At 49.8% G+C, this 16,338-nt stretch overlaps 1 protein-coding gene across 3 annotated transcripts in view; it reads right to left on the bottom strand.

Annotated features, from left to right (window-relative positions):
* Window positions 1-15,697, bottom strand: part of CCDC13 (coiled-coil domain containing 13) — a 48,161-nt gene extending 32,464 nt beyond the window's left edge. For all 3 annotated transcript variants that reach the window (XM_062200623.1, XM_062200622.1, XM_062200624.1), the window contains exons 1-3: window positions 15,614-15,697; window positions 5,287-5,513; window positions 2,591-2,739 (exon numbers count right to left, since the gene is read on the bottom strand). In XM_062200623.1, coding sequence (XP_062056607.1) covers window positions 2,591-2,739; window positions 5,287-5,507 — 370 coding nt within the window. In that variant the 5' untranslated portion in view covers window positions 5,508-5,513; window positions 15,614-15,697. The remainder of the gene's footprint in view (window positions 1-2,590; window positions 2,740-5,286; window positions 5,514-15,613) is intronic.
* Window positions 15,698-16,338: the final 641 nt, after the last annotated feature.

The following is a 16,338-nucleotide window of genomic DNA, read 5'->3' as shown; positions in this document are numbered from 1 at the left end:
TGCGGGGCTGTACAGAAAGCAGGCAGGGGGAGCTGGCCCAGCACGGCCACGGACTGGCTGAGCAGCCTTGGAAGTCCTGTGCCCCTTCCGCAGTGCAGTCCCCCCAACCTGTGCAATGATCTGCAAGTTCCCTGAAGCTTCTGCCTCCAGCAGCGGTAATGGCAGAGATGCTGTCTCATTCCTGTTCTCTAACTTGGCCATGCTACACTTCAGTCCACGATGGAGGGCGACAGCTGGGGGCAGGCAAGCAGAGGCACTGGATGGTTTTCAAATCACCTCTTCCTGGGGTTGCTGCTGCTGGCCTGGGAAGGGCAGCAAGTGGGTCTACCAGGCGGAGTAACTGCTTTTGGACAGCTGAAAGGGATAAGGACACATCAAGAATAAGGGCTCAGAACAAGCCTGGGGCCATGGAGGATCTAGTGGGAGATGGGCACCATTTGGCACCAAGATGGCACAGTTGGCTCCCCGGCTCCTTTTAATAGGTGGGGGGTTGGGGTGGGGATTAAAAGATCACTGGGAAAACCATCAACTCCAGCAGTTACAGAGAGGCAATTTCAGCAGAGGTTCTGCTCCTGGTTAACACGGAGGAAGCAGACTCCACCCTGTCCCCCTCACTGGGTACAACTAAAAACCCTGACGAGAATACAAAACAGCCATCTGGGGGTTCTCCAAGTGCACAGGAGCAAGCACACTGGGGAAGCCAAGCCGACCTGCAAGTACAAATGGTCCAGTGGTGAGCTTCCTGCGTTATAATTTGCTCCAAGGACCCCCGATCAGCATAAATCCTGGCACTTGCCGTCACAAAGAAGTCCAAGAGAAGCTTTTTCCAGTCCAAAAAAAGCAGAAACAGGTACAGAAAGAAAAATAATAAAAAAAAAAATCCCATTTTTTTTTGTTTGTTTACTTTCTGTTCTCTCTGTACTGTGTGTCCAGGCCAGCCCTGCTCCTGCGGCTGCAGCCTTGGTGAACGGCAAGCAGAGACGTGCTAAATACCTGGGAGAAAACTGCACACTCGTTTTCGTCCTCTCAGCCTCTTTAAAATACATAAAATGGTTGAAAGCAAAAGTTGTAACACTGATGGATCTTTTTAACGTACTTAAGAGATAACACATATAAATGCTATGATACCAGAGTGCAGGGAGGTGGGAGAGGCAGGGCTCAAGGGACATCTTCAGTGGTAAAGTGTTCACCTTCCACTTTTAGTGGTAGGACATTCATCCTAAGCAGACTGTGGAAAGTTCTGTGTTCTGTAATCATTAAAGCAATTGCTAAAAAAATATACAAAGAGATATGGTGAAACAAACAAAAATCAACTACCTAAAGCCGTCACTAAAAATCCAGCCAAGAGAAACCTAAGCACCAGGCTGTTAGTAGCGTATCACTTGGGACCTATTTTGACTTTGTTTTTAAATTTATTTAAGAGCCAGAGAGATGGTCAGAGAGAGATCCCACCCACTGGTTCACTCCTCAATGTCTTCGACAGCCAGTGTTGGGCCAGGCCAGGCCAGGACGGGTTGAAGCAGGAAGCAGGAAACACAATCCAGGTCTCCCCCATGGGTGGCAGGAACTCAATTAGTTGCGTCATCACAGTTACCTCCCAGGGTTTATGTAACAGCCGGAAGCTGGGGTCAGGAGCCAGAGCCAGGAGTTGAACCCAAATACACTGACAGGGGCCGTGAGTGTCCCAATCAGAGACTTACCCATAGACACCCATCTCTGCGGCCTCATTTAAAAACACCAACAGGCCAGTCAGACTTGTTTCTGTAAAATGTGAGGTTGGAGAGCAGAAATAGTGACTTTGCAGTGAGGACCGGACTTTAGCAGTCTTCAGGGGCCAAGTGCAAGTCCCTAAGTTGGAGCAGAGAACAATGGGACAAGCTGGGGAGGAGCAGCCCCAGGTCCTGCCTCTCCGATCTATGGGGTACAGGTGGATCACCTGCGCCCCCTGGAGCCCATCAGCTTTTCTGCGGCCTTGCGAAAGTGAAGCCGCTCCTGCAGCCGCTGAATCCTGAGCCTGCCTGAGCGTGTCTATTCCTCCAGCACCAAGCCTGGTCTTCAGTATGCTTGCTTGCTTGTTTGTTTCTTTTAGACAGAAAAAGGCAAAAAATGGAAGAAGGTGCAGCACACTACCAAGAGCATGTAGGATACCAAATCCCTTGCCTTTTAATCCAGCACTGGCTGAGGGGAGATTTGGTTCTATGGGTGCACCCACCCTCATTTCCTGGGTCAGCCCTGTTCCTCTCTGTGACTGGTTATTGCTCAGTGGGCACACACAGAGCAGAGCACAATCAGGCTCGGTCAAACTGATCACCACAGAGCCAATCCATGACTCACATCCACAGAAGGCTAAGGTCCTCGCCAGGCCTTCCAAACCTAGATTCTTGCCAGACCCGTGGGGCCAAGGTCTCCACACACAGGGCCAAGGTCCAGCCTAGACCAAGGCAGCTGGGTCCTGGGAAATCCTTGGAGAATAGCTGACTTCCCTGTTTCATATTCTTTTTGGAGTAGTGACAGCAACCTTGATTTCCGAGCAGCGTCTGTCGTGTGTGCATTAATAACAAAACAAACAAAAAACCCATGGTGCAGCTACCTGTGAAGACATATCTGTCCTCTTCTATTTTCTTTTTCAGGTGTTTGATTTCAAAGTCCCTTTCTTTCAGCAGCTTATACAGTCGCCCGTTCTCATCGACGGTTTCCCTGAGCTCATCTCGAAGCTGGTTAATCTCATCTTCAAGCACCCTACAAGGCAAAGACAGAGTTACTGCTCCTCCTCTGGGACAGGTGGGCAGGGGTCAGGCCTCCACTGCCTTCGCATACTGTACCCGGGTTGGGCACTAGATGGTGATAGGAAACAGAAAGTAAGGGATTTAAACAAACTCTTCTCAGAGCCTAATGACTAAGTGCACACACCACATCCACGCACAAGTGAAAGGAGAAAGAAGGTTTGAACAGCACTGTTTATCAGCTGACTCCAACAGAGAGCTGCACAAAGCCCCCTCTCAGGGAACTCACACTCCTTCCAAGTGTTCAGGGAACATGCATAAAAATGGATTAAGCCTACAAGGGCAATCTTGGTGAACTCCAAATAATGATATCGTACAGACCATTTTCTCTAATGGAAATTGACTAAAATGAGACATTGATACTAGGAAAGAAGCAAAAAAGTCAAATAAAGAGCAAAACCCAGATTCTATCATATGTTGCAACTATAAAAACCCCACGCAGGCACTGTGGGTTAAAGCCCTGGCCTGAAGCACTGGAATTCCATATAGGTGCTGGTTCGTGTCTCAGCTGCTCCACTTCTGATCCAGCTTTCTGCTACGGCCTGGGAAAGCAGTGGAAGATGGCCCAAGTCCTTGGGCCCCTGCACTCACATTGGAGACCCGGAAGAAGCTCCTGGCTCCTGAATTTGGATTGGTGCAGCTCCAGCCTTTGTGGCCATTTGGGGAGTGAACCAGTGGATGGAAGACTCTCTCTGTCTCTGTCTCTGACTCTCACTTTCTCAGCCTCTCTGTAACTCTGCCTTTCAAGTAAATAAAATAAATCTAAAAAGAAAAAAAAAAAAAAGAAAAAAACCCACATTCCTAAATTATGTTTGGGTTAAGAAGAAACATAATGTGCATTAGGAAGCATTTAGGAAGGCTCAACCATGGAAGCCGTACCAAAACCTGTGCAACGCAGCTATAATTAAGGCTGAACATCTTCTCCTCTCACTTTAGTTACACTTCCCAAGTTTTGACATAGCTTCTGCAGCGTACACACACACACACACACGGCTCTTGGAAGATCAAAAAGGAACTTTCAAAGCCTTAAGTTGAGACTAGGCCTGGGTTTCAGGTGAACCTGACAGAAGACTAGAGCAGATGGCTGATTGTGTATATTACACGCTGTCTTGTGAGGCTCTGTTCAGAACTTGAAACCATGCGAAACCCATGACTGATGAGTTTGTAATCACTTCTGCTGGGCCAAGAACAGCTCTCCACAGACAGGTGCTCTGGGAATGGATGTTAGGGGGCGTAGCAGTTATCGGGTGACAGCTGTCACTACTGCTACTGTTATTATTCCACCAAAAGCTCAGGTCTTCCGATTCCAGTTTCTCTTACTTGGGGACGGGTCATTTGGAAACAGGTCTTAGGATAACTTACAGGGAATACTTAGCAGCTATATCAGTTTTTCTAATTATTAAGAAAACTTTGTTTCCCAACTAGAATTTGTAAGTAGAATATTTTGAAAAGTAAGAAACCAAGAAAAGCAGAATCTGAAGATGCAGAAAATATTCAGGGCAGAACCAGGAGCAACGAGACATTGCAATGACTGCTGTGATTTTTAGTAAAACAACCAGCAGAGGATTTAATAGTACAAACTCTGGCTTCTCCTAGGCAGCAAACATCCCCATGCATCTGTGAAGCATTTTTAAATCTAGAGCACATGGAGACTGTTCTGGACTCCTTTCAACCTTTTTGCCAACTGTAAAGAAGCAAGGGATCCATCTCGCTTCTCCAGGACAGGGTGTGTTTATGTGTTGCCGTATGTCAGGGAAGAAAGGTTGTCACTGGAGAAAGACCCTTGGTGAGATCTGGAGCAAGGGTCATCTTTGAACCACCCATGAGCCAACCAGCTCCTTGGAAGTGCAAACACAGTTTTCATGCAAGAGAGACTACAAAAGAAACTCAAGTGAATTAAATGATACCTCGATGAGTTTAAAAGCTTAGATTTCCAATGCTTTTGGAATACATTTCACATTAAATTATGTCCTCAGGCACATAGGTCAATTAGACGCTGGAGTCTTTAATAACAGCATCTGTGTCAAAACCACCCTCAACTCAGAAACCCACACCTAGTCCACCTGTCTTTTTTTTTTTTTTTTTTTTTTTTTGACAGGCAGAGTGGATAGTGTGAGAGAGAGACAGAGAGAAAGGTCTTCCTTTTTGCCGTTGGCTCACCCTGCAATGGCCGTTGCGGCCAGCGCATCGTGCTGATCCGAAGCCAGGAGCCAGGTGCTTCTCCTGGTCTCCCATGTGGGTGCAGGGCCCAGGGACTTGGGCCATCCTCCACTGCCTTCCCGGGCCATAGCAGAGAGCTGGCCTGGAAGAGGGGCAACCGGGACAGAATCCGGTGCCCCGACCGGGACTAGAACCTGGTGTGCCGGCACCGCAAGGCGGAGGATTAGCCTGTTAAGCCACGGCGCCGGCCAGTCCACCTGTCTACCCACGTCTTCAGGCAATTCTCCCCTGCCTTCTCCTCCACCGCCCACAATGCTTCTAGGGGTTTCAAACTTGCACTTACCCTTGCTCAAAGCTATTTTTTGAGTTCTGTTCTCCTGTGTGGAGGAGACCGAGGCCTTCGGAGATCTCCAAGGGCTCTTTTTGCTCGTCGGCTCTGCTTTGGCGGCTCAGTTCCTTTTCCTTCCTTTTCTCCATCTGCTTCTGTAGCCGTTGGTGCTGCATCTCCTGCATGGCCTTGAACTGTAGCCGCAAGGTGTCCTGGGAGCCTTCGTCCTCTGCCATCTCACCCTGGGAGTCAGAAAAGCAGCCTGAAGTGAACCCCACGCGGGGCGGGGTGCTCAGCACACAACCAGTGATTTTGACAGCGCCGGACCCTGGAGTGTCCTGCTTGGCTGTGCGTGTGCATCCCTGCTGAAGCTTGAGAGCGGCCCTGCCCTCACCTCCAACCACGGGAAACCCAAGCCGAGTGCAGCACCATCCTGCAGCCCTGAGCATGGCCCAGACTGCACGTGGCACCAGAAGACGCCCCGGCACTCAGACACAGCACTGACTCTTGCCTGGGCCTTGAACCAGTGGCTCTCAGCTGTGGCTCCACCTAAGAATCTCCTAGGAACTCCTAAAATGCGACAGTGCCTGGGCTCATCCCCACACCAGCTAAATCCCAACCCAATCTCTAGGAATGGGGCTCAGACATCAAGCAACACTGGGGTACAATTTCTATGCAGTAAAATGCACAAATCCTGAGTGCGCAGCAGCTTTCCACAGCTACACACCTCTGTGGGGGCCACCGCCGGGGCCCAGAAAACAGTATCTCCAAGCACGGCATTTCACACGCTGAGCTGAGAAAGGCAGAGGTCTCAAAGTCTCACTGACCTTCCCCCTGCCCTCGCTCGCCCTGGCTCTTGGTCCTCTTTCTCTCTCACAGGCACAGGGAAGATATTCTTGCCTGCCTGAAGCCTGGACCCACCAGAGAGAACAGAACTGCCTCCCCCAACTCCCCAAAATCCAATTATCTATCGCAGTTGCACTTTGCTGCAAGATATCCAAGAAATCATCTGTCTCTTGGGCTCACTCCAACTCCAAAGAGAATCATTTGCAAGATAATTTCTGTCTCCTGGATCCAAATGGATCTTTCCTAAAATACCTCCACACCCCTCCACCTCCCTCTGTTTCAAGAATTAAGGAGTAGGGGCAGCCAAACCTCGCTGGGTCAGTGGGCAGTCATCCTCCTGTGACAACCCCGTAAATGAGTATGTCTTTCTCCTGTTGGATCTGTTTGCTGTCGGTTCTCTCCAGCAAACCTTCAGAGGGCAAAAGGGGGAAGCACTCCCTTCACCCTTACACTACCCAGATAGAGGTAAGGGGCATCTCATGTCCTGGGCAGCACAACAAACCCTTGTATTTTACAGGTGCTTTGGTCTCCAGAGTTCTGGTGTAACATGAGTTATTTAGAAAATACAGGTTTCACTCTTTTGATAGACAGAGAGAATTTCCATCTGCTGGTTCTATCCCTAAATGCCTGCAATGACCTGGGCTAGGCTGAAGCCAAAGATCTGGAAACCCTACCCAGGTCTCCCACGTGGGTGGCAGGAACCCAATTATTGGAGCCATCACTGCTGCCTCCCGGGGTCTGGATTAGCTGGAAGCTGAAGTCAGAAGCCAGAGCAGGGGCTCAAACCCAGATACTGAGGCCTGTGCCACTGGCATCTTAATCTCTAGGCAAAATGCCTGCCCGTATGCTCAACTTTTTAAAGAAATTGCTGAACTGTGTTCCACAGTGACTGTGCCATTTTACATCCCCACTAGCAGTGTCTGAAAGCCCCATTTGCTTCACGTCCTTGTCAACACTTAGTACGGTCAGGCCAAATTTTGGTCTTTCTAGTTGCTATGTAATGATGTCTCATCACGGTTTCTTAATTTATACTTCTCTGTCATCAAGTTACATTGAGTGTTTCTTCTTTGGTGATATCTACATATTTTTTGCCCATTTTAAAAATTGTCATATTATCAAGAGGTAAAGAGTTCCTTCTACATTCTTCATATTTTGTCTATCTGAACTTCACACAGATGGAATGTAAAGCATAGACACTGGAGGTTTTTTTTTTTTTTTTTTATTTGACAGGTAGAGATATAGACAGTGAGAGAGAGAGAGACAGAGAGAAAAGTCTTCCTTCCTCTGTTGGTTAACTCCCCAAATGGCTGCTACGTCCGGCGCTGTGCCAGTCTGAAGCCAGGAGCCAGGTGCTTCCTTCTGGTCTCCCATGCGGGTGCAGGGCCCAAGCACTTGGGCCATCCTCCACTGCCCTCCCGGGCCACAGAAGAGAGCTGGCCTGGAAGAGGAGAACCCGGCGCCCATATGGGATGCTGGCGCCGCAGGCGGAGGATTAACCAAGTGAGCCATAGCACCGGCCCCAACACTGGAGTTTTTAAATACTTCCTGCATGATTGTAAAATGTAGCCAGTGTTAAGTAAGCACATTTGCCTTAAACCAAACTAAAACTGTGTTGTCCACACATCATCCAATTAGTCACGAACCTGCTGATTCTCCATAAGAGTCCTTAGACCTGTCCCTGCATCTCCACCCCCACGGACATCACTCTCAATGTCACGCTCACAACCACCCCATGGCTTCTGCACCTGATGTCGTCCCTCCCTGAAGGTTCCTCTGCCACCCACCCAGGTCTCCGACTCCCTATCAAGTGTCACCGTATCAGAGGAGACTTCCACACATCTTGTTGTAGAAAGACCCCTAACCTCATTCCTGTGCTCTCGCCTCATCTTCTTCCACAACTCTTAGCTTCACCTAACACGTTTGTACAGTCACATGCTGCCTAACAACACGTGCTCAGTAAAGGACCAGACAAACCACGGTACAAACTGTACAGCTTGGGTGTGTACTAGGATACACGCACCCGCCTCTCGGTCAGTACATGCTGGGATGTTTGCATGGCAAAATGTACTACCCTTGCATTTCTCAGAACGCATCCCTGGCATTAGGCAATGCACGGCTGTGTTCGCTGGTTGACTGCCTCTCTCCCTCCCTGCAGCTTCAGTCACAGGCCTGGTGTGCAGCTCACTGCTCTGTCTTCAGGGCCTGTAAGAGCGCTTCATAGGCAGGCGGCAGGCATGAAATGAGCACTTGGCAATCGAGTGCCAAGGACTCTGTCATCCTCAGGGCTGATCAAACAGGCTCCAACTACCCTTGACCCTCCTTCTCACTGCACCTGCACCCTGGCCTGGAGGAGCAGCTGCCTGAAAGCACAGCTCCAACTGAGCCTGGCACATCTTGTACACGAGGCTTTGGCAGATGCTTGTTTGCCACAAAACCAGGTCCAAAGGCATTAAAGGCTTGGGGGGATTTGGCCTCAGTCTCCCCTCTTAGCCTGTTTCCTCCTTCTAGCTAATTGTGCTGATTTGCTCCCCGCCTTCTCTCAAGGTTTAAATTTTGTTGGTCCTCCCAGGCCCAGCACAGGTACCATGTCCCTGTCTGATCTTCCAGGAACAGTGCTCTATCTACACCTTCCCAGCGCCCTCAGGGATGGTCCCTGTACACGGTGGCTCTTTTTTTATGACTTATTTATTTATTTGAAAGTCAGAGTTACAGAGTGAGAGAGAGGGAGAGAGGAGAGAGAGAGAGAGAGAGAGAGAGAGAGAGAGAGAGAGAGAGAGAGAGACTTCTATCTGCTGGTTCACTTCTCAGATGTCTGCAAGAAGTCAGGAGCCAAGAGCTTCATCTGGGTCTCCCACATGGGTGGCAGGGACACAAACACTTGGGCTATCTCCCTCCGTTCTTCCAAGGCCTTTAGCAGGGAACTGAATTGGAAGTGGAGCAGCCTGGACATGAACCAGTGCCCACATGAGATGCTGGCGTTGCGATCAGCAACTTTACCTGCTATGCCACAATGCTAGCCCCACCTAGTGGCTCTTAAATTTGTCTCAGCATCGAATCCTCACAGATAACAACGTAAAAATGCTGAGGGGTAGGCCTTTGTCATAGCAGTTTAGACACCGTTTGAGATGCCAGCATCCAGTATCAAAGTGCCTGGGTTTCAGTGCCAGCTCCTCTCCCAACTCTAGCTTCCTGCTAATCCCCAGCCTGGGAGGCAGCAGGTGATGATGGTTCAAGTAGTTGGGTCCCTACCACCCATGTGGGAGACCCAGATGGAGTTCCTGGCTCCTGGCTTCAGCTTGGTACAGCCTCAGCTGTCACAGGCATTTGGGGAGTAAACCAAACGGTATATTTCTGTTTATCTCTCTTTGTCTTTCAAATAAATAAAAATACTGGTGCCCAGGTTCACTTCTAGAGTACCATCTAACTATTCTGGACTGGAGACCAGGCATGGCACTTAAGTATTACCCAGCGATATCTATCGTGCCGTGGAGTGAGTCTGGGGTTGAGCAAAGGTCAAAAGAGGGAGGTAGTGTTAAAGTGGCAATACTCATCAGAGAGTTCTGCCAAGTAAGAGGAACTGTACAGTAAAGACTTAACTCAGCAAGCATGGGTGTGGGGCTCTAGCAGTTAAGTCATCACTTGGGATGCCGGAATCCCCTATCACAGTGCCTGGGGGTAAGCCTCAGCTCTGCTCCCAGTTCCAGTTTCCTGCTAACGCACACCCTGGCAGGCAGAGTACTCAAGTTCCTGCCACCCACATGGTGGAGTTGAACTATGGGCTCCTGGCTTATTCCTGGCCCACCCCTGGCTGTTGTGGGCATTTGGGGGAATGAACTAATGGATGGAAGATCTCTCACTTCATTTGTATCTTTCTCTCTTTCAAATAAAAATGAAAATAAAAGTAAATTAAAAAAAGAATTAACTCAGATAATCTAGGTTGTTCATACCCTATGCATCCCAAAGAAAGACCCTGGCATATCCTCCAAGACAGAAAAGTCTTTGACTACCTGAAGACCTTGGGCTATTCCAGGTAGTTTACGTTAATAATGCAACTTCTGGTGGGAGCCCTGGGCCTGTGGTTGGGATGGGTTCAACCTCTGGAGGGACCAGAGACTCAGGCTTGGACAGTCAGCTGTGCCTTTGTGACTGCCCCTGGTAAGAACCCGCACACCAGGGCTCAGGAGAGCAACCCCGACTGAGACGCAAAGCAGTGCCCAGACGACTCCACTGGGAGAGCACAACTGGAGGACTCTGCCTGGTGTCCCATCGACTCTGTCCTGTGCGTCTCCTTCTCTGCTGAGCTGAGTTTAGCCTGTGTTCTGTGGTGATGAGCTGTAACCACGAGTTGTTCCAGCAAATCACTGAACCTGAAGGTGGTCCTGGGGACCCTTGGTCTGCAGAAACACCTGGACGCATCTGTTAAACATGTGACAGCCATCATCACCATGGCAGGGGGGAGGGGCACAAAAAGATGGGGTACCCAAGGACATAATGTAACTTAACAACCAGGCTCCACTGTTTTTAAACAGATTCAATGCTTTCTATCTAGGCAGAGATCAACAAAGCGGTCCTGTAAGGGCCCAGACAGTAAATGGGTCAGACTGTGGTCACAGCCGCTGAAGCCGGCCACTGTGGCAGGAGGTAGCCAGAGACGACGTGCAAATGAAAGGGTGTGGTTGCGGAAGTCGGGGCCTCCCTCCCTTCCTCAGTGAGCAGGAGACGGTGATATGGAAGCCACAGATGTGCTGAGGGCAATGGTGAAGGGCAGTGTGAAAAGGCTCTGCCCAGCCTGGACTGACAGACGCAAAATGTCATCTTCTTCCCTCCTGCTGTCTCTCCTGGGGAATCCTTGCTCTTCTTTGTTCCACGCCGAGACCCTCCCTGTCTCCCATGGCGATGCTTGTGGTCCACCAGCAGCAAGCCTTCCCAGCAGCTGGGCTCACAGCCACCAAGCCCCCAGCACGGCTGCCTCCAGCCTCTCTACCCCCACCTCCCAGTGGCTCCCCCTCTCTCTGGCTACCTGCTTCTGCCCTAGCTCCCTGTTAACCCACGCTGTACGTGACTGTCTGGAACCTTTCTGAAACCAGATCAAAGTGGTTCCCGCCTCTGCCAGAGGCCGCCAGGACTCACGGCGGGTGCTCCGGCTGGCTGCAAGGCTGGACCCATCCCACACCCGTTTCTGTTTGACTCTCACAGGCTGCTTTGTTAGGATCTGTTGCCAATGTTCAAAGGTCTGTGGATTTCAATGGAATCCAGATTTCCGGCTTCTTTTAGAAGAGTCTGCAGAGCGAGCACTGCTGAGTCCAGTGTGGGCGCACATGGATGGCAGCTCCTGGACAGAGGGAGCTCGCTCGAGGCAGGGTATGTTCACGCCACTCAGCCATGGTCTCTGCCACTCTGAGGTGGGTGCCACAGTGGGCACATCACCTGTCTGTCATTACTGCACGTAAATGTGGTTCTTACACCTGCAGGATTCACTCACATTCATTTCCCATGAGCCCCTGCAGCTATCTGGGCTTGTGGCTCCTGCTCAGGATCAAGCCTGGAGGCATCTCTGAGGCTTGCATGGGCCATGCCCCCTGTCTGGGATGCCCTCTCCCCAGTCATTCCCACCCAAACCCTAGACCTGCTCCCTCTCCTCCACGCAGGCTTTGGGATTCCTCTTGGGGGCACCCTGTGACTCCCAGAGTCCCTTGGGCATCCCAGCATCGCTAAGCTTCCCTGGATGTATTATTATCACCTAGGACTGTACTCACATCCTTTCTCTTATACCTCTTAAGGGCAGGGGTCTCATGTCTTATCCATTTGCTACTTTTCAGTATCCTGCCCAGAACAGGCCTTCAATGAATGTCTGTAAAAATGTCATTGCATCAATGTAACAGGTGCTCGAGGATCAGAGAGAGAATGAAAGAATGAATGAATAAATGGATGAAATGACCACAGTAACATAAAGCCTTTTCCCTTCTTCCACTCCCAGCTTGTGCACTTGGAGTCCTTGGGGATGTGGTACCTCTTGGATATAATCTGGGCTCTGGGCAGATTAATCTCTGCTTCAATGTCCTCATCTGTGATGAGCTGCACAGAGAGGCTGTGAGGACTGAGTGAGAGAACGCAGGGCCATCCTGCCAACGCACTGGTCAGATCGCACCTGCAAAGCACAAAACCAGGGCCCAGGGTACTCCAGCTCCCCTCTCGGCCCAACCTTCACCATCATTGGCTCCAGCCTTGTGCATGGTCTCCTCCCGCCCAGGGAAGGCTTCTCCCCGAGCTTGCACAGAGCCTCACTTCTAGGAGCACTCTCAGGGAGGCCTTCCCTGGCCACCCACTCAGTGCCCCTCCTTGCCCTGCTTCTGCCCTCTGCCTGTCTCCTCACCTGGGTTCACTTCTCTTCATCACACTTTCCATACAGCATATTTCACCTATTTTCACATTATCTGTCTTTTCCCATTCGTATGTTAGCAACTTAAAGATACACATTTTTGTCTAAATATTTTGTTCATGACTATAATTTAGCACTTATAAAAATAATTGGCAGGGCTGGTGCTGTGGCATAGTAGGCTAAGCTTCTGCCTCTGTAGTACCAGCATCTCATATGGGCGCTGCTGGTTCATGTCCCACCTGCTTCATTTCCGATCCAGCTCTTTGCTGTGGCTGGGAAAGCAGTGGAAGATGGCCCAAGTCCTTGGGCCCCTGCACCCACGTGCAAGACCCGGAAGAAGCTCCTGACTCCTGGCTTCAGATCAGCTCAGCTCTTGCTATTGTGGCCGTTTGGGGAGTGAACCAGTAGATGGAAGATCTCTCTCTCCCTCTGTCTGTAGCTCTACCTCTCAAATAAATAAATAAAAATATGTGACACACATTATGTGCTCCATAAATATTTCTGGAACAAGTAAATTAATTTGGCCATCCTTGGTCAACTATCCTTTCCTAAGCTGGATCTGTGAATAGGCTATTCGCAAGTAATTATAACAAATGCCTAATTCACAAGTAATTGTAACAAAGCACAATATCTTTAAAAATAACTTTTAATAATATTTGTGCCACCCACCTTTTATATTGATACTAAAGGAAATGTAACATACATATAACAACACATGTACCAAGACCTATATAAAAAGACCTATAAAACTCTGACGAAAGTGAGCAAAGAACTAAAAAAACCCAGATACCTCATGCGCATGCACAGGAAGACTCAGTGGTATTAGGATGGCAGTTTTTTCCAATTTGACCTACAGATTCAATGCCATCCCAATCAAAGTCCTAGTGAGTCACTCTGTGAGTATCAACAAGCTGACTCAAGAGTTATAGGGAGAGGCAAAGACCCTGAATAGCCAACACAACATTGAGGGCCAACAATGGAAGTGGACGAGTCACACTAACTGACTCCAAGACTTAAAATTACTAAGTGTGGTGTTGGAACTGAACAAATAAATCAATGAAACAAGTGGACGGCCTAGAAATAGAATCACATAAATACAATCAACCGATCCTTGACAAAGAAGTAAAGGAAACCTACGGAGAAAGGAGACCCTTTCCAACAAACGGTTCTGGGACAACAACACATCCACATGCCCCCCCCCCCCAAAAAAAAATCTATACCTGTCACACAAATCAACTCAAAATGAATTAAACACCTAAACATAAGAGGCAGAACTACAAACCTTCTAAAAGATCACAGAGGAGGAAATATAAGCGACCTTGCGTTTGGCAGAGTTTTCAGACACAGTAGGAAAAGCATGAAAGAAGTAACTGATAAATTGGACTTCATTAAAATAAAATACCTCTCACTGGAAAACACTGTTACGACAATGGAGACAGAAGCCACAGTCTGGAAAGAAATCTTCAAAGCACATCTGATAAAGGAATGCACCCAAAATATATACAAAGAACTCTTAAACAGCCCATCAAAAAGTAGGCAAAAGATCTGAACAAACATGCCAACGAACAGGATATACGGATGGCAAATAAACATTTGAAATGATGTCCAACAGCACATCTCATTAGGGAATTGAAAATTAAAACAAAAAGTGGCATACCACTCCAAAACATCAACCACAGCAAATGCTGACCAGGATATAAAGCAACAAGAATTCTTATTTATTGCTAGTGGCTGAATGCAAAATGGTAAACCCACTCCGGAAGACAGTTTGGCAGTCTTTTTCGTAGTTCAACACTGTCTTAGCACATGATCCATAATAAGCTTCCTGACGGTTAAGGACTGGAATACAGCCAGTGCAAAGAGTTAATAAGAGAGGAAATGGGGGTGCGGAAAGTATATGGGAACTCTGCTCTGTAACGTTTCTGTCAATCAAAAACTGCTTTAAAAACGAGGCCGGGAGCCAACGCTATGGTGCAGTAGGTTAATCCTGTAGCACTGGCATCCCATATGGGCACCTGGTTTTAGTTTCGGCTGCTCCTCTTCCAGTCCAGCTCTCTGCTATGACCTGGGAAAGCAGTAGAAGATGGCCCAAGTGCTTGGGCCCCTACACCCGCGTGGGAGACCTGGAAGAAGCTCCTGGCTCCTGGCTTCGGATCGGCACAGTTCTGGCCGTTGCAGCCTTTTTGGGAGTGAACCAACAGATGGAAGACCTCTCTCTCTCTCTCTCTCTCTCTCTCTCTCTCTCTGTCTAACTCTACCTCTCAAATAAATACATAAAAATCTTAAAAAAAAAAAAAAAGGCCGATTAATTTTTTTTTTTAAGTCCAGGCTAAAGTGCAAGCAAAGAACTCTTGGCTCAGGAAGGAGTTCCGGCCGTGGGAGTCCTGTGGGGAAGTGAGTGCCCAGAGGCCAGTGCAGGGCAGGGAGGGACTGAGGGCCCCCTGCAGACCTGCACCCCACTTGCCCCACCAGCCGGCCGCGTTCCTCTCTCTCTCTATGTTCTTCGAGTGCTCCCCAGGGACAACCTGGGGTCTTGGGGGGCAGGGCCAGCTGCCTAGTTCGGGGTCTTCCTATACGCTGCTAGACAAGACCCCCACCAAGTGCCTGCCAGGCCAGCATCTATGCAGGGATGGGAGTCGAGTGAGTAGTCTGGTCGGCGGGGTCGCGCCGTCCTGTGGGGGCTGACCTTAGAAGGCGGCCCGGGAGAGGGGGCGCGGATGCCGCGGGGTCGCGCGGCTCCGGCTCCGCCCCTCAGGGCCGAGCGCCCCCAACTCTCTAGCAGAGGCCCGGCCAGAGAGCGCGGGTCAGGGCCACGTGGGCTCCAGTTCTACTCCATGACCGCGCAGGCGACGCAACCTCCACGCTAAACTAACCCTCGAGCGGCACAGAACACACTGGGGAAGGAGGAGGGTGTGCGCCAAGGTTTGCAGAAGTCTCCGCTCGGCACCCCGATGCCCAGCGCCCGGCAGGCAGTGGACGTCCGGCCAGAGGCAGGGCGCTCGGGCGCGAGAGTGCGCTCAGGCTCGTCCATGCCCCCGGCGGCTGCAGGCGTCCGGGCCCCGGCCCCGGCCCCGGCCCCGGCCCCGGCCCCGGCCTGCTGCCCTCCCAGCCACTTACAAGCTCTCTCTCTCTGCTTCTCCCTTTCAGCACCACCACGGCTTCCGCGCCTCTTCCGGACGCCTGCACGCGCTGCCCTGGCAACCGTCACCAGGGAAACCAGATCGTCGCCCGCATGACGTCATCGCGCCTCGACGGGGCCCGAGAGGACGCTGGGAGTTGAGAAGGTGACAGGCGGTGATAGTCCGGTTTCTTGTGGAAACTGGGGAGTTGAAAAGTGAGCTCGTTCACCGTGAAATTTACCACAGACTCGCAGAATAGCTTTAAAAAATGTTGATGTGGGGGAAGGGAATGGTGAGTGTGCGTGTGTGTGTGTGTGGGGAACCAAAGCAAACACGACGCGAAGTAGTCATCTGAGTAGGGTTGTGTTTGTTCAAACTAGCCCGAAGTCCAGACTGAAATGGAACTATCAAGGTAGTTTTGGGGGAGCCCGTGTTCCGCCTGGTGGCTGAGCCGCCTGCGCCCTGCTCTGAGGAGTTCCTGGGTTTTAAAAGCACTTAAAAAAATTTCTTAAAAAAAGTGGTTATGTAAGGAAGGACATTTCAACAAGTTTGTGGAAAAATGGAATTAGAAGATCAATTTAAGCCAAAAATATTGAAATCTATGCATTTTTTTTCATGAACTTTTTGAAGACTCCTTGGATTTGGGTGACAGAATTGCCATACTGTGTTTTTATTTTTGCACTTTTTATTTTTTAATAATGAACATGTTTTTGTTTTTTTTTT

This window comes from Lepus europaeus, chromosome 9 (genome assembly GCF_033115175.1).
Source record: "Lepus europaeus isolate LE1 chromosome 9, mLepTim1.pri, whole genome shotgun sequence".
In the NCBI taxonomy this organism is placed as follows: Eukaryota; Metazoa; Chordata; class Mammalia; order Lagomorpha; family Leporidae; genus Lepus; species Lepus europaeus.
The sequence above is the reverse complement of the archived record's forward strand: the minus strand, read 5'-3'. Positions and strand labels throughout refer to the sequence as shown.